This window comes from Mus caroli, unplaced genomic scaffold (assembly GCF_978045245.1).
Source record: "Mus caroli unplaced genomic scaffold, Mus_caroli_1 scaffold_6, whole genome shotgun sequence".
NCBI classification, from domain to species: Eukaryota; Metazoa; Chordata; class Mammalia; order Rodentia; family Muridae; genus Mus; species Mus caroli.
The window spans coordinates 97,554,948-97,577,554 of NW_028227261.1; the positions used below are offsets into that span (position 1 = coordinate 97,554,948).

Here is a 22,607-nt window from a genome sequence, read left to right on the forward strand (position 1 = left end):
GGATCATCCAAAGTCTCCTACAAAAAGCTCTACAGAAAAGGGCTTGTCCACATGGTCTCCAAGGTTCCACTTACTAAGCAACTTCAGTATTTCTCTTTGGAGTTCTTTATGAAACACGTTGCCCCTAGCTGTCAACAGAGCAGATAATTTTTAAGGCAGATATGTGAGTCAAAAACAAACAGGATTCCACTCTCAAGTGTAGGATCCTGACTCTATAGGCCTAGAGTGTAGCAGGCTTTGTTTAGTACAAAGTGGTTTTGGTGGCCACCTCTTCCTAGAAATAAAAGGCTTTTACTTGAACTTGGTGAGCCCTCCTTATGCTTTTTGTCTCTTTTTCCTTGTTTCTTATTATCCCTGTAATTTTTTTGTAGGGTAATTCTAGGTGTGTGTGTGTGTGTTGAATGGTTTGCATGAGTGTGTGTTTATTTTAAAGACAGTCAGCAGTTAAACTTCACCAGGAAGAAAAGTATCCCTTTGTAGCAGATACTTTATAGTCTGTGTAGACTTTTTGAAAAGCCCTTGGATCTGGGTTTAACTGGCCAGGTGCCCGCTCAGTGGTTCCACCCAGCCCATTTTCTTGGATGCATCGCATGCCGGTGCAGAGTTCTCCGTGCCTGTTGGGCTAGACTCTCCTGCACCAAAGCCACCCTGCAAGTCACATCCGACTGCATCGGAGCTCCATCCTACAAGTGTCTTGCCAGCTCCCCATGTGGGTTCCCAGCCCATTGAGACCAGGGATGCCTTTCCACAGTCTCAGGAGGAGACTCCCTCCCTCCTCATTTGCATTGGACTCCCTTTGACAGTTCAGAAATCCAGGGCACGTGCAGGGGTGCTTGTGATGGGAGGCTGGGGATTGGAGGCGGCTGGGGAAGGGAAGGGTTCCCCTCTGTTGACTTTTGTATATGTTTGTCAGGTACCTGTTTGTTTTACAACTCAGGCATGACATTCTTTCTGGAAAGTAAGTATGCTTTTGTTCTAACTCTTACCTCAGCGTGGGGCATAGTATACCTCAGCACTGCACTGTTTTAACCCTTTACCCTTGGCCCCTTTACCAAATTCAAACGGTGCACGGGTTCTGTCAACTGAGTTGGATACTTGTCCTGCTGTCACTTTCCTCCCATTTTACAGCGATTCCTACATGGCTTGGAGTGTTTCCAAGGGCATTGAGGACCTTGAGTGATGTGTGTTTGGGAACAACTTTCTCCCTGCCACATCCCTGCCCCATTCACACACCGTCAGCATGTATACACATGGCAATTTGTGTTTGTGCAGTTTAGGAAGTCTCGCTCATTACCAGCACACTAAAGCAATGTAAAGAGGCCCTTGTCTGACCTGTAAGACAGAGCTGTGGATTTCTCATCTCATTGAAAGGCTCTTTACGCCCAAGGCATTAGGCTTGCAGTGAGTATGAAGCACAAAACACATCCTCACAGAAGTGGTTGGTTTTGAGGGGGCATCAGTAGAGAAAGAAGGCTGACAACATTTTGAATGGCTCAGCGGGTCAAGGCTCCTGCAGCCAAGCCTAAAGACCTGAGTTAAATCCCTGGGACCTGAAAGTTGTCCTCTGTTCTCTGCACATGTGTGATGGTATGTATATGCACCCCTACCACACACACACACACACACACACACACACACACACACACACACAATCTATATGAATAAATAAATGTAAAAAAAAATTAGTCTTTATCATTTTCCAGCAAGAGTTATCGAATATTTTGTTACATTAAAAAAACAAAACAAACAAACAAACAAACAAAAAAACACCTGAGAGCCGGGCGTGGTGGCGCACGCCTTTAATCCCAGCACTCGGGAGGCAGAGGCAGGCGGATTTCTGAGTTCGAGGCCACCCTGGTCTACAAATGAGTGCCTGGACAGCCAGGGCTACACAGAGAAACCCTGTCTCGAAAAAACCAAAAAAAAAACACCTGAGGCTATATTAAGATCAGTACCTGATATTGCCAACAGGAATATGTTCTGATTTTAAATGTAATCTGAAAGAAATGTAATGGATAATTTCTGCCATCCTCGAATTGCAGAGCTAGGGAAGCAGAGACAGGAGGGCATCAGTGAGTCTGACACTAGCCTGGTCCACCTAGTGAGTTCTAGGCCAGCCAAAGCTACAAAGTAAGACCCAGTCTCAAACACCAAATCCAAATATAAATCGATTATATAAGTAAGTAAAATTTGAACTAAAATGTAATTTCTGTGTTTGTAAATTCTTCATAGAAAATACACTCTGAAAGTTTCAGTTGCAGAGAGGTAATAGAAGGAGTAGACTGTACAGTGTATATATTGGCCTTACTCAGCCATGGGACACAGTTTCTGGTTGGTGAGTGCTGAGTATGTGTATATTTGTATCTCTTCCATGCTGTGCTCATCATACTAAAGGCCCCATACCTCTAGAACTTGCCTTTAGTTTGTAAAAGCACTGATGGCGGTACTTCATCTGTGTCTCGTGCTTCGCAGTTTGTCTCTACTCCTACCCAGCTAGTTAGCGTGTAATTGAAACAGTGTTCTGAGCCAGCACTGCCTCCTGTCAGCAGGAAGACCTTGGGCGGGATGCTGAAGGCTCACAAGAGATGGGGATCAGGGCGCTGGCTTCACCAGAGGGTTTACTGCATCAGTAGGTCTGCCTCAGTTGGACCTGATACTAAGTACATCTAGAGGTCTTAGAAGTCCTGTGTACAGTGCTGTTGTGTGGGTTATTACTGCCAAGACTTTGTTTTAAGGAAGATTTGAAGGCAGCTCGAAAAGACAAATGACTGTATCAAGAGAAAATAAACAGGATAACAACACAAAGGAAAGGTTTCTATTCTGTTTCCCAAACATCCCAAGTTCCTTCCATACTCATTGGAGGCATCTGCATGGTTGGTAGACCGTATACGTGGATAGATATGTGGAGAACTGCCTTGTTAGTTTGTGTTCTTTAATGTAGACACTGCAACTATGAAGGACTAGCATCAGAAGCCGTATTTAGATGCTGCTGACTTTTACAGGACGTTGTTACATGGTTATAACTGTAACCTTCCTATTTAATATTCATTTCTCTTTTCTCCCCCGAAGATTGAAGTGCCCCTATGAAACGGCCGTGGAACTAGCTGCCCTCTGTCTGCAAGGTACATTCATCCTTCGTGACAGTTCGCATCTTGAAGTCGTTGCTTTTGTTTCCATAAGTGAGAACGTGCTGTATGCCAGCCAAGCCCGGGGCCCCGCCTTCTCCCAGGATGTAAAGGCACATGATGTGGTCTCAGTTCCCAGGAGCTCGCAGTCTGCCCAGGAAAGCACATAGAGATTATGGCAGTTCCCTAGCAGCAGAGATACACAGGAGGCTGGGGAGAGGGAGGTCCATGGGGGATGTGGGGCGGAGGATGACTTCAAGAACAAGGTGTAAGTACAGAGGAGCGGAGGTGCGGCTCTTGCTTGGTATGCACAAGGCCTTGGGGTTCCATGCCTGGTACCTTATGTGTGGGTGTGGGGTTGGATACTCAGGGACTGCTCGAGGTATAACTCGGCTGAATTTACTCCTCAGCATTCATGAGGTGGTGGTAGGAGAATCAGAAATCCAAAGTCATCCTTAACTGGATGCAAGTTTGAGGCCAGTCTGGGCTACATGAGACCTCATCCCAGAAAAAGACAAATAGACAAACAAACAAACAAACCCTGAAAAGCGAGCAAACAAACAGTAATGAAAGTCACAGGGACAGTAAGTGTGTAGTCACAGTGTGAACTGGAGAACAGCCCCTGGTCCCACTTAAAGACTATAAACTTCATGGGGCCAGCAGCAAGTCTTTGTACGTTCTTGAGCCAGCAGGCCTGGGTGGTGTGTATTTTGGAAAGACTGCATGGAAAGAAGGAACTGGAGTGGGGCTAGGTGGGGGTAGGGTGAGGGCTGTTATCGTAACAGACTTAACAGCCATAGTAAGAATGGGCAGGTGGGTGTGCACACAATGAATGCAGCCGCCCTGTCAGTGCCTGAGCCTCAATGTGAGGAAGCGGTGGGAGGACTCAGGCTGTTGCCGAGGGTAGGTGGTGACATTAGTGAGTGGGCAGAGGAGAAGGAGGCTCCTGTGGAGAAGTGGCTGTCTGGGCCTTGGCCAAGAGGTGCTGAATTCACCAGCATGCAAGTGGGAACTGGCCGGCAGGAGGTCTGCCTGCAGGACCATCCACATTAACTGTTTGTCTGTGCATTTCAGTTAGAAATACGTGCTTGAGTCTCCTGAGCTATCCAAGAGAATGGGATTTCCTGAGCACGTGCTTGTCAGTGCTTTGCTGGGTTATGATCTGTGACACCTCCTCTCGTGGTATTTGTGAATATCATAAAAAGATACGGCTCGTACTGTTATATTTTTCTAATTACAGTTTTTTTTTTAACGTGTGTGCGTGCGTGCGTGCGTGCGTGCGTGCGTGCGTGCGTGCGTGTGCGCATGTTCATGGAGGTCGGAGGACACCATTGGAGAGTATGTTCTCTGCTTTCACGTGTGGGTTCTGGACACGCAGCTGAGGTTGTGAGGCTTAGTGCAAGGGCCTTGACTTTGCCGAGCCATCTCACCGGCTCATGGTTTACTAATTTAAGAAGAGCTGATCTGAGAGGTATCACAAGATCAGGTCACACTGATTACAGACTCCGGGTAGGTCAGCACAGCAGTCAGGCAGGTCAAAGAAAGGACCTGATGTCCTAGACCACCACCCACCAGCACCTACATCCTCTGTTAATGAGTTTAGTTTAGTTTTGGTTTGGGTTTTTTTTTTTTTTTTGGTAAGAAATGTAACTCAGATTAGAATAATACCAATTCTTATTGTGTGTTGTTTCTTAGTATTCTTGTTATATTTTAATTTAGTGTGTGCATAGATCAAAGGACAACTCGCAGGAATCCCTTCTCTTCTAGACACGGGTCATGGGGCTTGAACTCAAGTCATCAGGTTTGTTGGCAAGCCTTCACCTGCTGAGGAATATCACTGGCCCTACTTGCTATATTTAGTCACTTTGTGGTGTCACATTTATGTATGTAAAGATGTTTTGTGGATAATGTGCATTTTCCCATTCCTGAATACTTCTAGTCCTTAGTCACCTCTTAGCAGATGCTCAGTAAGTGTAGAGTGAACAGAGGGATGAGCTTGGAGAGACCCTCAGTGTAGTTGGAGAGCCCTGGTGGTAACGGTAACAACGATTCGTTCTAAAGCCAACTGTGTCCAATGCAGAGCTACAGGCTTCCTCTCCCTGTGCAGTCTGATGCAGCAGGCCTCCTGGTGAGTGCCACGGTGTAGGCAGAGTTGGGATCAGGGCAGCAGTGTTCCTGGCTTCTTTTGTTGGTCAGATGCAAATTTTACCAGTACAGACAGTAGCCTTCATGTACACTGGTTCCTGAGCTGCAAGAGGCCTAGACAGGCTTGGCAGCCCCGAAGGATCTGTCAGGGTGGTGTTAATGAAAGGAAAGCACCCAAGCACCCTGTCAGGCCTGGGGCCATTAATCACTGCAGAAGCTTCCTCCGGAGGCTGTTGGCACAGTGTTCTAAGCCTGTCTTGTTGTCCTGTGTGATTTGAGGAGGAGGCACATCCCTGTCCTCACGGGTCCAGCGGCAGCAAGACTGTAAAAGCAGCAAAGATGAGAGTGGAAAAAATGCGAGCAAAAGAGGAGAGCCTTTCTTGGAGAAACTACCCATCCCTATAGTGTAATTTAATAATGATCATTATGCCAGGTGTGAATCAATACTTGGAAGACTGAGGGACATGCAGAGAAGCCCTTCTCAGGTTGTCATCCCACGGTGTTATGCTGTCCTCTGTAGCCAAGCCAGGAGCCCCCCTGTGTGATCACTAGCTTTACTCTGTGGTGTGAAAAAAATGAAGGGCAGAGTTCCTTCTGGCGGTTGAGCTTTTCAGGCATATCTTAGTGTTGTTCTTGAGTTAATCTCGTCCCCTGAGTTGAGATGCTGTGCCCTTCTGTGGAGGACACGCTCTTTGGGGAATGCATGAGTGGTAGATTTGAAAATTTATCCAAGTGAAAGGGTAAAAGGAACGTGAGATCGCCCGTTTGTTCGTGTGACCGCTCCCATGTTTCGGGTAGAGATCTTGGCCCTGGGACAGCTCAGTGATTTGCCTGGGGCACACAGACACCTGCTTAGAGCTGGAGTTTAGTCTCTTACATCTGAGCTACAGCCTTCATGGAGCCGGAGCCTGGCTGCAGAATTAGGCGATTCTTGGAATGCCCAGTTCTTTCAGCTTGTTCTTGGAAGGCAGAGTGGGGACCAGGGTGCTCCTCAGGCCTGCTTCAGTGCAACTGAGGCTGGAGGGGACACTGCTTTCATTCTTACTGGTGTCTTTGGCATAGTTTATCCTGCCATTTCAGGACACCAGTAAACACAGGGTCTTATTGAGTCATGTTTGCCTGTGGGTACAGGAGACACCAAAGGAATCTCTCTCTAGACTATACAGAGCTTAAGGCTTGCCAGGACCCATTCCACAATGACCTCTTGGGCCAGGGTCAGTGGTGGTCTCCAGTTTGAAGAACCCAGCCTTACCCCCTTTTCTGGCTATTCTTTGTTTCTAGGACAGGATTTCTAGTGTGTGTCTCCTTGCCTGGACAAAAAGGCTGCTGCATGCCCTGACCCAGACTCCTTTATGTCTGGGTCTCAGTGATGTGGAGGGTGGCATTCCAATGGAGAAGTATTTATCAGACCATCTCTCTCTGCCTGACATTGTCTTATAAAGGCACAGTGTCCTTGACTTTGATTTTATTGCTTCCTATGCAGGAATGGGACTGTTTTGTTTCATATTTTGAGGCTCGGTCTCACTTTGTCTTGCCCTGACCTTGAGCACAAGAGCCACCTACCATAGGCCGTCTCATTGCTGGGATTTCAGGATGTGACACACCACACCTGGCCACAGGGACATTTTATCCATTCTGCAAGTCAAATGGAGTCCCTCTCCTGAAAGATGGGTTGTGGGATTTTGGTCCTCAGAAGCACATGCTGGCCCAATGGGGTGATGAAAAGATACTGGATATGTAGTGAGCTGCTGTTTTCCCCGATTCCGGGGCATGTGTGGCTCCGTACACCGGTAGATCCGATGTCTTGAGACATCAGGTTCCAGGTTTTCTCCCATTCCCGGGCTAGCTATGTCAGTGTCACATGGGGATTTGTTAGAAGTGCAAATTCGATGGGCTGGAGATGCAGCCCAATTGGTAGTGTGCTTACCTAGCATGTATGAAGTCCTGAGTTTCCTCCCCAGCATCACATAAGATCAGGCATAGTGCTGCACTCAGAGGAGAAGGGAGGAGGGTCAGAAGTTGAAGGTCAGCCACAGTTACATTCAATTCTGGGTCTGGGTCCACACCAAGATCAGCAGCTCTGGGTACAGGGCCCAGTGATGTCATGCTTTAATGAGCCCACCAAATGAGTCTTCTGCTTCCACATTCAAAACAAGTGCTGTGGCTCGCTGTCTCTCCAAGGAGAGTGCACCCATTCTTGAGGGTCTTGTGAAATGGAGGCAGCGACTGGGCTCTCCTGGGTGGGCATGCAGGTCTGCGTGGTGATCCAGCCCCACGGTGACATCTATGCCCGCTAGCCTGAAGTCCACACTTACTGTAATCAGGTTTTAGAGGAAACTGGGAGGTTCTTTTTATTCTGAGTTCTGAAGGGGTGGGGTGGGGAAAGTGGATTTTCTCACTCACGCTCTGGAGGGATAGGGCCACCTTGTCCTCGGGCCCAGGTTTTGCGGCCTGGCAAGAACAGGAGCCATGCAGTGCTCACTGGGCTCTTTCCTGGGCAGGCTCCTGTTGCTCTCCCTCTCTGGCACAGCAGCCTTCTGCCTTCTCTCCTTCTCCGTTCTGCTTGATTTGCCGCAGTTGCTCCTGCAGCCTGCTCACCCTCCTTTGCTGCTCCTGGATCCCTCACTTGCATCCTGCACGCACCAAATTCCTCATCCACTCTCCCCAGCCATGCAAACACTTAAGTGCAGCTCTGCCCTTTGCTTAATGAGAGCCCTGTGTAAAAGATGCTTATGGGCAGATCCCCATTGCCTGCAACTGCCTTTTATTGCAAATTCCCACTTCCTGGGGAAAATGTGAGCCAGGCTTCCCTAAGTGGGAGAAGCATTGAGAAGAAAGCCAGGGATGACTAAGATGGCGGATTAGAATGACTTTGGGGACTCTGAGGGAACCTGATAATGAGGGGGCTCGTGCTTTATGATCAGAAAGAATGCCTCTGGACTTGGTTGCAGTAATAACCCAAAGTGTTCAATGTCTCCCGCGTTCAACGTCTCCCGTTTTCCTCCCTTCTATGAACTGCACAGCGGAGCTAGGAGAGTGTGAGCTCCCGGAACACACGCCCGAGCTTGTGTCTGAGTTTCGGTTCATCCCAAATCAGACAGAAGCCATGGAGTTCGATATCTTCCAGAGATGGAAAGAGTACAGGTACCTCCGTGCGCCTCTCTCGTGGTCTGACCTGCTTCTTTATTCTGTGCTGTGTGTTTGTCAGACCCTTCTGACAAAACTATGGCCTGCCTTCCGCAGCACAGTGTGCCCGAGAGGCTCAGTCAATGACCAGAAAGCCACAGCTCTGGGTTGTAGCCTCTCTCCTGTGCTTCACACCTGTTTCCCAAAGACCCGTGTGTTACCTTTTTTCCTGAGAAATGTGCAAAGGTCAAGCCGTGCTGCTTTTTACCTTGGGAATACATACAGCTCCTGTCCGATTTGATCCTTGCTTGCTAGTAACACCCCAAGTGTGGATAATGAGGAGACACTGCACTTATAAGGTCCTATTCTTCCCGAACAGAGCTTTCTAGAACAGTAGTTCTCAACCTTCCGAATGCTGGGACCCTTTAATACAGTTCCTCATGTTGTAGTGACCCCAACCATAAAATTATTTTTGTTATTTCATAACTGTAATTTTGCTACTGTTATGAATCATGATATAAATATCTGTGTTTTCTGATGGTCTTAGGCGATCCCTGTGAAAGGGCTGTTTGACCACCAAAGAGGTTGCAACTCACAGGTTGAGAACCACTGTTCTGGGCAAACCTTTTAGAAATACACATGGAGCATCCCTACCTCCCAATGCCTGAATCTAAAGTGTGAAACTTTTGAACACCAACCTGGTGACACCTTTGAAAGGTCCATCCCTGGCTTCCTGCGGCAGGCATGAAATCTAATCATAGGAGCAGTCTTTAAATATGGATGAAACCACCTCAAGGACCTCTCAGTTCTATGTAGCGCGTTAACGTGGCATAAATGATTTCCATGTTCAGAGTTGGGGCTCAACCCCCAGGGTGTCTCATTGTCTTCACACTAGTATTTGAAAATCTGAAGAAGAGAGAAAGGAAGGACCACAGACATTGTGGGTCTCACACTTGGCCTGACACCCTGTGGTGAAAGAATATTCATCATTGAGACCATGTGACTGACATGCAGTACTACATGTCCAGAAGTGTGCTCAGTACACTGAGAGCCAGCATGACATATATCTTCCATGTCTCCCTTCTGCCACCATCCTAATCTAATGGATTTACTTTTGTTTTGCCTGGACCAGTAAGGCAGTTTCCCAGTGATTCACACATGCATGCATACACACATGTACACACACACACACACACAGGCCACAAACTACCCATTGATAATTCCTCTTGGAACTAGCACTTAGTGTGACCTTTTCATGTCTCTCAGTTCCTATGATGACTTTTAAAATAAAAAATGTCATGATGTGTCTTCATCCAGTGATGGGGGAGTGTGCAGATGTACAGTCAACGTGCCCCGCCCACTCCTTTACACGCAGCCTGCTTTCTCCCAGAGGAAGGGCAGGAGGAACAAGCTTTTCCTTTGCTTTAGGCCCCTGCTCTTGTTTTCTTAGGTTATTCTAAGAAACACCATCCTGTGGTCTTCCATTTCTGTCAACCGTGGGTGCTTGGAGATTGTTTCCCATCCTTACAAACTTGCACCCTCCATTGCTATAACTATTGCGCGACCCTCTACCACATAGCGGGCCCTTCACACCCCTACTGGTGTGTGAGTCCTAGTTTACATGTGTCTCCATTGGTCTTTCTAAGGGGAAAGAGCCCTGCCCAGGCGGAACTCTCCTATCTGAACAAAGCGAAGTGGCTGGAAATGTATGGGGTGGACATGCATGTTGTCAGGGTAAGAACTGTGTATGTTTGTTTCATTTTATTTTGCTGTTTCTGAAAAATGTATAGCGTGCCAACAAAGTAAATTTTGGTGAGGAAATTGTTTTTACGTTCTTCTCTGTGACGACCTGTTAGAACCCTCTACCGACTGTCACTTCGTTTGTTTGTAGGGAAGAGATGGCTGTGAATATTCTCTTGGACTGACCCCGACAGGCATATTAATCTTTGAAGGAGCTAACAAAATAGGCTTATTCTTTTGGTAATTTAGTTTTGTCTAATATTAAAAATGTCTTTTCCTATTTTCTTGTGTTGGAAAGTCTATGTGATGGATGATTTTGAGGGGAATTTGCAACACCCAGATTTGCTTTAAAAAAAAAAAATCACACCATCCTATTGTCGTTGTGGATGTGTGGCCAGTGCACTGAACGTCTAGCTAATCGTATTTAAACGAATGAATGATGATTTTCTTCTCTTACCAATCTAAGCTTTTATAAGTAGAAAGGAGCCTGTTTGATGTGTAGACGGTTTGGCTGTAGACTGCCCTTTTTAAAATGCTTTCTCTCTGACCAGGCCTAAGATCACCAAAATGGACTTTAAAAAGAGCAAACTGACCCTCGTAGTAGTGGAAGATGATGACCAGGTAGGTCTTGCTCCCCAGAGTCCTCCTTGCTGCCGCTCACCGGCATCCCTGTGACCTTTGCTCCCTCCTTCAGGGGCGTGAGCAAGAGCACACCTTCGTGTTCAGGCTGGACAGTGCGCGTACCTGCAAGCACTTGTGGAAGTGTGCGGTGGAGCACCATGCCTTCTTCCGTCTGCGCACACCCAGCAACAGCAAGTCCGCCAGATCTGACTTCATCCGGCTGGGTTCCCGCTTCCGGTTCAGGTTGGCAATTGCTTTATGACATGGACCATGTGTTTCAGAGAATGACAGCTCTTCTTTTGTGTATGAGTGTGGCAATGGATCTGTGTCCGGCCATGTGGGTTGTTTGCCCCGCCCCCACCTCCTTGCTAAGGTCTATTATGACCTCTGTTGGTTTCCATCACTTTCCTGATAAAATGGAGCTGAGTTGGGGGTGAAGAGCCTGTATCTGAAGTGCCCCAGTTTGGAACTCTTTGTGTATTTGATATTGCAAATATTTGAGCCCGGAATGTTTTAGATATATGGGTAAACGTTCATCAGTCTAATGACAAAATTGCCAGGATCTGACCTATAGCTAGAGCTGTGTTGTCCAGTGCCGTGGCCACTGGTTGTGTGAAGCTGTGGAAGAGGATGACTGTTTAATACATTGAAAACTATAGTTCCTTGGTCTCATCCAGCCACGTAGCTGGTGTTCAGCGGCCACATGAGGTAGTGACTGCCTATGAGTAGAGCAGATACAGCACAGGTTATCATTACAGGAGGTTTTATTAGATGGTGCTGCACTGGAACTCCTCACAGCCTACTCTTACTCCGAGAAGCAGCCTTACTGAAGCACATCCAGTGTTCCTGCAGTAGGCTCAGACTCTCAAACAGCCAGTGAGCCGTAGAGTAGCATCAGCCAGACTGGCTTTTCCTTTGTGCTTTCTCTGTCTCCTCTCTCTTCTTCATATCTTCTCCTAGGCACATCTAGAACTTATGATCCTCCTGTCTCTGCCTCCCAAATGGATTATGTGTGCCCCACACACCTGGCCTTGGTGCTTCTGTGTGTGAGTTGCTGTTTGCACGTCTTCCAGTGGAGATATATATATATATATATATATATATATATATATATATATATATATGCATACACTCATATGCATGCCTTGTGTGCATGTGTCTGTCGAGACCTGAGACTAACGTAGGTAGGCGTCTTCCTCAGTTGCTCTCCATCTTTGTTTTTGAGCCAGAGTCTCTTACTGAATCTGGAGCTTGCTGATTGAGATAGGCTGGAAACCTCCAAAGAGGTTTCTCTACCTCCGCAGTGCTAGCATTACAGACGGCAAACACACCTTGCTGTGTCCGTGGGTTCAGGGGATCTGAACTCAGACCTTCATGCTTGAGCCAGGACGTTACTGGATGAGCCACCTCCCCAGTACTAGTTCTTAAATTCCTCACCACTGTTGTCTCTTTTCACATGCCAGTGTCAACTGTGTGTGTGTGTGTGTGTTGGCTCTGAAAAGAGCCTGAAGAAAGAGCTTATTCTCACATAGTTTTGCTTTTGAGGATAAGACGAGTGCATGAAAACGTCCAGGGCATCTGTGAGAAGTGAAAGCACGCAGCCTCTGTGCTCAGACTCTGTGAGTGTACACATGTGTATCAGACCTTGGGATGTGCATTTTGATTTTTTTAAAATTTCATTTATTTATGTGTATGTGAAGAGGCCAGAGAACGTATCAGATGTCCTAAAACTAGAGCACTGTTGTGTGGTTGCTGGGAGTCAAGCCTGGTCCCTCTGGAAGAACAGCCAGTGTCCTTACCCGCTTAGCCATCTCTCCAGCCTAGAATGTGCATTCTAAACTCCTGTTTGGAGTCTGAGAATCCGAGTTACGTGATAGAGAACTCTGCTTGGTTTCGTAACCTCTGCCCACACATGGCATGTCCCTGAACTCTGTTTAAAATGCCAGGCGTGCTGCTCGCTTCAGATTTATCCACTGTGCGAGGAAATGGCTGTGTGCCTCTGTTTAAAGAACGGTCTTTGTTTGAATGTATTTTTTAAACGCTCCAAGGAAGGGGAAAAGAAGACCAAGTCCTTGAGGAAAAGGATTCGCATCACAAGGCCCCAGGAGGATGGAAATGTCAGCATGCAGAGGTTCGCAGAGCCGCTGCGGTCTGCCCGTATCCATGTGGATTTGGAACTGGGTGGGGAGGGCAGTCCAGGAGATTGCCAGAGTAAGCAGGCTTTTCCCTGCTGGGGAGAAACATTCCAATTGGCTCAGACCTAGTGACCTTTGTTCCTCAAGGAGACATGAAAAAGGAAGGGTCGCTTGGAGGTGAGGCTGCCCCTTGGAGGCATCTGGATCAGGTAGCATTTGGCTCCTTCCATCTGAGAAGCCACCAGGCAAGAGTAACTGGATTGGAGCAGGGAGGGGCGGATCAGCAAAACACAGCTCCCCTCCTGGAAGCTGCAGCTGCCTTCACAGTGGTGGGATCTGGAAAGCCTTTATGAAGTTAGAAACATTTCCTCCAGTGCATAGCAAGGGAAGCCAAGGTTTAGGTCAGGGGCTCTACTGCAGCCGCCTGGGAGAAGATGTTACATGCTCAATGTCTCTACGGTGTTCCTTGAAAGGTTATTCTATATCTAATCCATGTTCTCTTCATCAAAGGATTCAAGGACTCAGACTTACTTGGTTTGAGAAACCAAGTGGCTGATACTTACGTTGCAGGTTTTTTTCCTTTGATAGACAGAGATTCTTGCCCCTGTGCCTGGCCTGGCAAAGGAGGCTGTATTTCCAAATAGGAGCTTTAAACTTAGCATGTCTTTACCAGGAGACTTCATGTTAAGTTGAAATACACACTGGAGCTCTTATGAAAAAAAAAAAAAAAAAGTCAACGGCAGTAGCCGTAGTACGCCGAGAGCTGCTGCTGGGGTTAATGTGCAACCAATATTTTCTTCCCAGTGGACGGACGGAATATCAAGCTACACACGGCTCCAGATTGCGAAGAACCAGCACCTTTGAGAGGAAGCCTAGCAAACGTTACCCGTCCCGGCGACATTCCACATTCAAAGGTTGTACAGTGTTCCTCCCTTGCTGACACTTTACAGTGGGGGTCTGTGGGTCTGCTCTCTAGGGGCAGAACCTACCGCTCTTACCCTCTGGTGTTCAGAAGCTGTTGAAAAAGACTGAGTCTTTGTGCCCTCCAGTCTTCAATCTTTCTCCTGCTCAATGTGTTCCTTTGCCTCCTGTCTGTCTTCCTGCGAATGTGCCTCTCTACTCACTTTATGCTTGGACCTTTGCCAAGCATCGAGGGTACTGCATCCAGTGTACCCACTGCCTCCCCATTCCTGATGGAGACATGGGCGCATGCTAACCAGAATTGTGACCACAGAAGAATGGATGCCCAACCTGCAGGGACACAGTTCAGGTCCCTCATAGTTGGTCCAGACATACTCATTCCTGAATATAGCTGTACCCTGCACTTCTCCTCTCTTCCTGATCAGAATTCTTTAAACCGAATATTCCCTCATTGAGCTGGCTCACACCTGTGTCGGGCCTGAAACCAGCAGAGTGCATCAGACAGTCCACGAGCATTCCTAACTCGATTCTATTTAAACTGGATTTCATAATCTTAGCTTGGAGCTCTGCATAGCTCACCTCTCTACATGGATTGCTACTCTGTCCGACACACTGCAGGTAGCTCTAAATTGTTTGTGCTTCTTTTTTTTTTTTTTTTTTACAACAAGGCCATCACATATGGCCTCTGCTAACCTCCTATACTAGATAGGACTACTCTGGACAGTTTTCTGTGCATAGCTTGGGATTTAATGGGCCTCTGTGGAGCCTTGCTTATATACCTATGCCTCCTAGAATCTTCAGCCTTTTTCTCCCTCCACCCTGTTCCCTTCTCTTATGAGCCAACAGCTCAGTAGCATGACAGTCAACAGGTCTTCAGTCATCTTTGGCTGCTTTAGTGGAGGAGAATCCAGAAAATGTGGACTTAACTAGGAAGGGCCAGGGAATGGGAACATGCTCAAAGGGATGAAGGTGACTGCAGCAGTGTCTAGGGGAACAGCAAGGGCTGAGAACTCCTGCAGAGCCTTTGCCTCCATTAGCAGAACTACGCTTGGGGGTGAGTCTGGCGTGCCTGGGGGAGGTTGCCCATTGTATTACAGGGGCCTAGAAACAGACCAGTCCCGGGAACAACTTTCTAAAGAAAAAGCACTATTTTGATATATAGCTGTAAGCACCCAGTCCCCACAGTGTGTGCTCACACAAGGGGAGCAAGCATCCGGTATAGCTGTAGAAGCGGAACATATGGCAGGACCGCAGTGGGTAGCTTGGGGCTGTTCTAGACTCTGGTTCCGAGATCCTCTCTCACCCTCCTTTCTGGCCTCTAGATCCTTCTTCTTTTATTTTATTGACAGTTTTTCCAGCTAGAGGCCTGGTATCATCTTTGTGAAGCATTGAATGATTCTTTTCCCTGGCATGCCTTTCTTGAAAGGAAGCGAGGGGAGCCGGGGTATAGGCTTGCATGGTAGAGCCTAGCACAGATGAAACCCCTAGATTTGATCCCCCAGTTTTGCATAAACTTATAATTACAACTCTTGGGAGGCTGACGGCAGGTGAGTCAGAAGTTCAAGGTCACCCTCGCCTGCATAGTATTTGAGGCTAACCTGAGCAACATAAAACTCTGCCCCTGTCAAAGGAAAAGTGTGTGGGGAGGGAGAGGGGGGAGTTGGGGATATAGCTCAGTGGTAGCAAGGCTGTGGGTTCAATTCCCAGCATCACACAAAACGAAGAAATGTAAATTGAAGTATAGTTGAATAAATATTTGCCCCTTTCATGCAGACTCTGCCTCAATAAAAATGCCCACTCTAAGTCCTTCCATAAATGCCTGCTGGTATTTCATCCTTCATCCTGTTACACTGCTTTTCCATCCCAGACTGAATTCTCCTCAGGAGCAACGGCTCATCTGTGGTTGTCTCCAGTGTGCCTGCATACCAGTGCACCCAGCCCTGGGAGCCTGCTCTGAGAGTTGCCTAGAAACTTAGACGAAGCAACACAAGTTAGAGAGAGGGCTGTTCAGATCCTCAGGGAAAAAGTAGCTGGAGTTGAGGGCCGCCCGGCTTGAGATGAGGAGTGTACTCTGAGATGTCCCTGTCTAGTGTCTCTGTGTGTTGGTCCGGGGTGAATGTTGGAAAGTTCTGCATAACTTTCTATTCTGCCTTTACAGCGAGCAACCCAGTAATTGCTGCTCAGCTCTGGTAAGTACCCCCAGCCACCTCAGCATGGCTCCCCCCTCTAATTACCGTGTTTGTTTGCAGTGTTGACTTTCTCCTTAATACAATTAAACCCAGGTGACTCACCTGATAACTCTTTTCTCCCTGTTGTTCTGCCTGGCTACCCCATCCTCCCGGCTGTCAATAAGCACACAACAGAATGTTCCAAGGCTTTCTTGTTGCAGAACAGCCGCTTTGTTTGAGTAGCACAGAGCTCAGTTTGTTGTCGCAGTGAGGTGGCAGGCATGCATGCAGCATGTGCAGTAATGGTGTGGCAGGCAAAGGACTGAACACCACCCTCCTGGGCAACAGGTGCTGCTGTGCTCGTTGGCTAGCAGGTGTTAGGAGACACTGGCCATCACCAGAGGGGCTGGTGAGATGGCCGAGTGGGTAGAGGCGTTTGCCATGCAAGCCTTGGGACTCATATTAAATCCTGAAGCCTATGTAAAGGTGGAAAGAGAGACCTGACCTCCACACGGGCACCATGGCGTGCATATACATCATGCACATAGGCATGTAATAATAAGCAGTAAATAAACCACACACAGAGCTTCTGTGGAAACTGTGTCACAAGACTGAAAATCTCCAGTGTGGGACGTTGCAGGCTTCTTATCGGGGGACAGGTAGGAAATATTTTGAATTCTAGGCTCTGACATCTTTTTCAGAAATATTCAGTGCTGCTGTAGCAACAGTGAAGCAGCTGTAGACACTATGTAAACAAGTGAGTATGGCTGTTAATAAAACTTTATTCATAAGTACCAGTCCACCATAGTTGATCCATGGATGGAATCAGCTGCTTCTTCTCTAGCACAGGTGTTCCTGATCCTGCCTGTGTCTGGAACTACCTGATGATGTCCCTATTGGGCAAGAAAACCCTGGACCATATGAAAACATATATACACATGTGTGCTCTATGTCTGGGGGGGTCTCTAGCAGTTAGGGTCCCTGCAGATAGTGTGCTGAAACCTACTGACATTTTTTAAAAAAGATTTATCTATGAGTACACTGTAGCTGTCTTCAGACACACCAGCAGAGGGCATCAGATCCCATTACAGATGGTTGTGAGCCACCATGTGGGTGCTGGAATTGATCTCAGGACCTCTTGAAGAGCTGTCAGTGCTCTTAGCCACTGAGCCATCTCTCCAGCCCTGTGACATTCTTTCAGTCAGGGTCTGCTTCTAATTCTTGGGGTTGTAAGCTACAGTGTTGCTTGCTTTCTTAGGAGATGATTGTTTTGTTTATATTTCCCTGATAAGGTGACATTTCCCTCTTAGAATCTAGGGGGAGATTATATATTGGGAATGAAAACAAACATAAAAAAAAAGTCACCACACACACAAAAGTTGTCAGTAAATATACCCTTTAGGAACAAATGAGTTAACACCCACCGTTGGCGGCTATTCAATGGCTCTTTCCAGCCTGTGGGATCCTGGTGTGGAATTGCTGGGGGGGACCATGGATGGAGTTGTGCTGGGAACTGCAGATGACTGCTGGAAAAACAGCACCTTGTAGACTACTTTATCTACCTGCTGAGGTCCGGCTTAGGAGGTCTGGATGACAGCCTGGCTTTTCTGCCAGGCCTCTCTGAAAACTAACTGCAGACCTGGTGTGAGACTCCGAACAAAGGTGCCTTCCTCCCCTCCCACTGTTAGAAAGACAGTAAACCCTGATTCCAGGCATGTCACCCTAGCAGCCACCCTAGCAACGGTGACTGCTCAGTAATTGCTCTGAGCTTGGGAGGTTTCCGATAGGTGCTGAGTTTGTGTCTTATGTAACAAATCTCTCTGTTTCTCTCTGTGTGTCTGTATGCCTCTCTGTGCATATACATACATACATACATACATACATACATACATAGATTCCACGCCCATATATTTATGTGTGCATATATATATTTATATATTTGCCAACCTAGTTCTAATTAAGATTCTAATCAAATTGGATCACACTTGAGCTCTGAACGTTTCCACAGACCCTCGGATTGCTTTTAATTCTCAGGGGGTTGTAAACTACAGTATTGCTTATGAATTTGGTGCGAAGAAAATAGGCTTTGGGTCTGAGCAGATGTTGAATCAACCCTGGCTTAGTCTCTCTTAGGCAGCTCTTCCTTTGCCTGTGAATTGAGGTGGTAGGAAGCATCCTGCACGCCATCACTCTCTTATGGAGATTAAATAATAACAGGATAGAGGCTTGGCTTGGATGAACAGACATTCAGCACCAGTGCCCAGAGCAGCAGCAGGGTCAGTGTGTGCGAGGGACCCATGTGTGATTCCCACCACAGTGGCTGTGGCAGGTGTCTTGAAGAGCTGGTACCTCTTCGAGAAGCAGAACTGTGGCCTCCGGGGCAGTGCCAGGGAATGCCTGCACTAGGAGCTAAAGCTGCTTGATTGGCCTCTGCATGGAAACCCACATAGGTCACAGCGGCACCTGGGCATCTTACTGGGGTGTTTATGCTGGGGAGGCTGAAAGTGGAGAGTGAAAGCTGGTCCTGTGGTGTCCTTGATTATACACTTAACGTATGCTCTGGTAAGCTCTGGTGCCCAATGCAGACATTCCTATTTGAGCAGGGAGCCTGGAGAATCTGTAACAGCTGTCAAATAGATCCGTGCCTCCTTACAACTTTAAAAATGATGTGGTTTTTTCTTCTTCTTCTTCTCCTTTCTAGCTCTAAAGCAAATCCTGAAGTCCACAATTACCAGGTGAGATGCTATGTCTGAGATGTTTGGGAAAGTTTCTGAATTTTGTGTGACGAGCGATATGTAGGAGCAGTATGTGCTTGTTGGGTTTTGATTCCTTCTTCCTGCTGTTTTCCAGAAAACTCTAAAAAACAAATCCTGCTGTCCTGGCCCCTGCGCCCTCCCAGGCATCTGAAGTACCTGTTTTTAATCTTGTTAACCTGCGAGTGCTAGGGACATGTAGTTATGTTTCTGGTTGGTCAGGCACAACCTCTTAGCAACATTCAAGTGCATGCCTTTGTGGGAGTGTGCTGCGGACCTTGAGAGCATGGGCCCTTGAGACAAGCATCCACAGGGGAGATTTTGGTCAAGGATTTGGGAGACTCCACTTCTTCCTTCATTTGCCGTCTTGGACATGACTGGGCCTGGTGGGGGTGCAAAAGTAATGAGAAAACTGCCAGGAAAGAAGGCTTGTTTGTTTGAGACGGTGTCTGGCTCTGGATGTTGTGGAACTCACTATGTAGACTAGTGAGTGTTAGTCTTTAACTCACAGAGATCCACCTGCCTCTGCCTCTCTGCCTCTCTGCCTCTGCCTAGTGCTGGGATTAAAGGCACAGGCTACCATGCCCAGAGGTGGTTTTGTTGTTGTTTGTTTGGTTGTTTTTTTGCTATTGTTTTTCTTGGTCCTTCCTCCAGCCCCTTTTCATGGCAAGCCTGCTCACACCAAAGGGTGGGGGGGCATCATTTATCTCTCGAACCCATTTTGTCAAACATCAGGCCCAGGCATTCAGTTCCCCTGCCCAGTGTTGTGTTCCTTCCAAGCAGTACCAACCAGGGTCTATGCCTTCTACCTGCCCATCCACCTCTGCTGAAGCCCTCCATAGCCCACCCTGTAGCAGCAAGCTAGCCCCTCCACAGCCAGCCCAGACTCCTTCCATTTGCTTAAGTCTCCTGTCGGGAGCCCAGTGTTCAATTCCCAGCAGTTGCAGTGTAAGCAGTTGCCCTTAGGTTCCTGTTAGTGCCACTTGCCCATGCTTGTCCACCTGGAGTTCTTTGCCTCTTATCTGCTTGCTACAGTATCTTCCACATTGGGAGCCCCTCCTCCTTTGCTTTTAAGTTGGAAGCTCCCAGCTCCAGTGGAATTCAGCTCTTTGTGTTAAAACCATGTGGCCGGCATTACTAGAATAACCACCTTATCCTAACACACTTGAGTAGGAATTTGGCATCTGTAGACTTCAGAGATCCTAAGTTGGCTCTGGATGGATGGTATGTGCCTTGCTTCCCAGATGGTCATTTGTTTCTGCTTAAAGGTGACTCCTAACTTGGAGTCCTATATTAGTCTCCCCCACCCCCACCCCATTGTTGTGACAAAATACCCAGTACTGTCTACTCTATTAAGTAAAATAAGCTCATTTAATAGCTCTGGAGGTTCTAGAGTAGTGCTGGTCTCCGCTCAGCTCTGGTAAAGGATTTGTGGTGTAAGAACAAGAGTTTATGTGGAGGGAGAGATTACATGGTGAGATGGGGAGCCAGTACACAAGGGTCCAGGAGAACTAACTAGGGTCCCTCTGAAGACCCCCAAAGACCCAATCACCTTGCTGTTGGGTGGCCAGCCCTTGCAGGAGAGAGAATAAAAATAAGAAAGTAAAAACAACCCCACCTGCCATGATCCGCCCTCTTCTGCCTCCCCTTGCATTCTGCTCCCAGTGAACATCCAGGGCTGTGCTTGTTCATGACAGATCTGTGTGTACTCTAGGCATGGATCTCTCTACAGGGTTGCTAGGAGACCCTGTGCTTGGCCAGTCTTAGCGTCCCTGTGTCGTCCCATCAGAGTTTGGCTATAAGTGGACTGGACACTTCATGATGCTGTCTGAGAAGGGTTGTTAGAAAGGGGATAACACAGCAGCACTGTTCATTCTTAGAGCTACAGAGTCAGCCAGCCGCAGAGTCAGCCATGTTCTCAGTGAGGACACTTGTCTCTTGAGGTGGGGCAGTTCTTCATTGTCCCCGAAATTCCAGTAAACTTGGCTTCTCTCTTCTGTTATTGTGACAAGCAAAGAGACACACATGCATTCCTCACTGTGGACAGAGTACCTGAGGTAGCATTAAAGTAGCCAAGGAAGGTTCTGGAGCCCCCAACTCTGTGGATGAAGTTTCTGCCCCTCTCTCTGGTGAATCCAGTGTGTTTAAAAGCACAGAAGAATAGAGGGCCTAGTTGTAGGTTAGTCATTCTCTCTTGTTGGAGTCTTAGTGTGTGGAGCCTGGGAATGACTGGCTTTGGGCTAACCACCCAAACCCCATGGGTTTTGGTATCCCCAAAAGAGACAAAGAGAAGGAGGTTGCACCAGGTCAGGACTGAGGTCTTCCTGCAGACATGCCCCTCCAGATCCCACGCTCTGCGCCATGTCCTCTGGGGGGTACCGACAGGCACTTTGAAGGAGGAAAGAACGGCTACTGGAATACAGAATAGGCAGGCAGCATGAGAGCCTTGCAGGGCCATGAAGATTGAATTGAACAGAATTGCAGAGAATTTCTGTAACAGAAAGCAGGCCACTGCTTATTAACCACAGCAGCAGGGGCAAGGAGGAGGAAGGAAAGAAATAATTAAAAGATTAATGATTGCACAATTGAGGTGACTTTCAGGTCGGGGGAGCAGATTTTACCCCATATCAAGTTTAGCCTTAAGACACCCCATGGCTTCTGACAATGTCCCGGGCTGCTGCCCTCTGCAGGTGGTAAGTGGAATGACACCCAGCCAGCTACCCTGCTTGGCACATCCAGGTGTCACAATGGTTTCTTAATCTTCTAGGGAACAGCTTCCCACTCTCCTTCCTTCAGTCCACGTGTCTCTCCAGTCTCATCAAAGTAATAGGTCCTCCTGATGATGTTACTGTTTATGCACCCACGATACTGTTGCTTTCATTACTCTGTCCTTCCAGCCCTGTGTGTGTGCCAATGTAGCTAGGCTGTTCCGCGTGTCTGTCTGTCATCATCTCGAAAACAACAAAAGTGGCTTCTGAAGAGAGAAGCCACTCAGCCCATCTTCCTTGTGAGAGGAGTGTTGTCTGGTCGGGGCATGCTGGGTAGACTCCTTTGAGTCCCATGTGGCACCTGGCCTCCCAACCCCTTCTCTGGAGATGGTATTTGGTGAGCCAAGCCCTAGGTTCCAGCCCCCAACACCTCCCCCCTCCCCCCCAGCCTTTGTTAGGGAAGAAAGGAGATCATCCTGGGAAAGGCCCAGCCGCCCCTCCCCCAGGGCTTGGTTCCAGCTTCCTATTCACAGCCCCCTCGGCCTCTGAGGTGGGTGCCCTTGCTGGAGAAAGCAAACGGTATGCCGGCCATTGAAATCCAAAGGTCACTGAGTAATCAGCTTTGGTGTTTCCTTTCCAGCCTCAGTACCATCCTGACGTCCACCCCAGCCAGCCCCGGTGGCGCCCTCACTCTCCAAATGTCAGGTGAGTTTGCGAGCTTACAGAGCCCTGTTTCGGGAAGTTTTCCTGTCCTCTGGAAGGCCCCCCTGCACACCGCAGGAACAACTCCTCAGGGCAACAGGACCAGGGCAAAACCAGATGTTTTTCACAGCAAAGGAAGCAAGTCTGTGAAATAACGAATTTTTTTTTCTTTTAGTTCTAACCACAGATGTTTTGGTTTGGTTTTATATCAGAGATGTTGCTTAAGATTTCCATGTAACATTTTCTTATTCTGAGAATTTATGTTCTTGGAATGAGAGTGAAGTTGTGTCGATAGCGATTTCCTTTTTTTTTTTTTTTTTTAAAAAAAAGGATTTTTACCCCTTAGGAATAAGGGCAATGTTTCTTTGGTGGCAGTGTTCAGCCAAGGAGAGTCTGTATTTTTAGCTCTGTGGTTGTTGTCTGAAGACAACAGCAAGCAATGAGGATTTGCGTGAGAACACAC

General features: G+C 47.7%; 1 protein-coding gene across 5 annotated transcripts in view; it reads left to right on the forward strand.

Annotated features, from left to right (window-relative positions):
* The window catches only part of Epb41l4b (erythrocyte membrane protein band 4.1 like 4B), a 147,545-nt gene that overhangs the window by 55,947 nt on the left and 68,991 nt on the right, over positions 1–22,607 (forward strand). For all 5 annotated transcript variants that reach the window (XM_029475977.2, XM_021160258.3, XM_029475978.2 and 2 more), the window contains exons 5-15: positions 914–958; positions 3,070–3,122; positions 8,294–8,414; positions 10,043–10,130; positions 10,288–10,376; positions 10,688–10,757; positions 10,831–11,000; positions 13,697–13,806; positions 15,972–16,002; positions 18,683–18,716; positions 22,083–22,147. In XM_029475977.2, the coding sequence (XP_029331837.1) occupies positions 914–958; positions 3,070–3,122; positions 8,294–8,414; positions 10,043–10,130; positions 10,288–10,376; positions 10,688–10,757; positions 10,831–11,000; positions 13,697–13,806; positions 15,972–16,002; positions 18,683–18,716; positions 22,083–22,147 (876 nt within the window). The remainder of the gene's footprint in view (positions 1–913; positions 959–3,069; positions 3,123–8,293; positions 8,415–10,042; positions 10,131–10,287; positions 10,377–10,687; positions 10,758–10,830; positions 11,001–13,696; positions 13,807–15,971; positions 16,003–18,682; positions 18,717–22,082; positions 22,148–22,607) is intronic.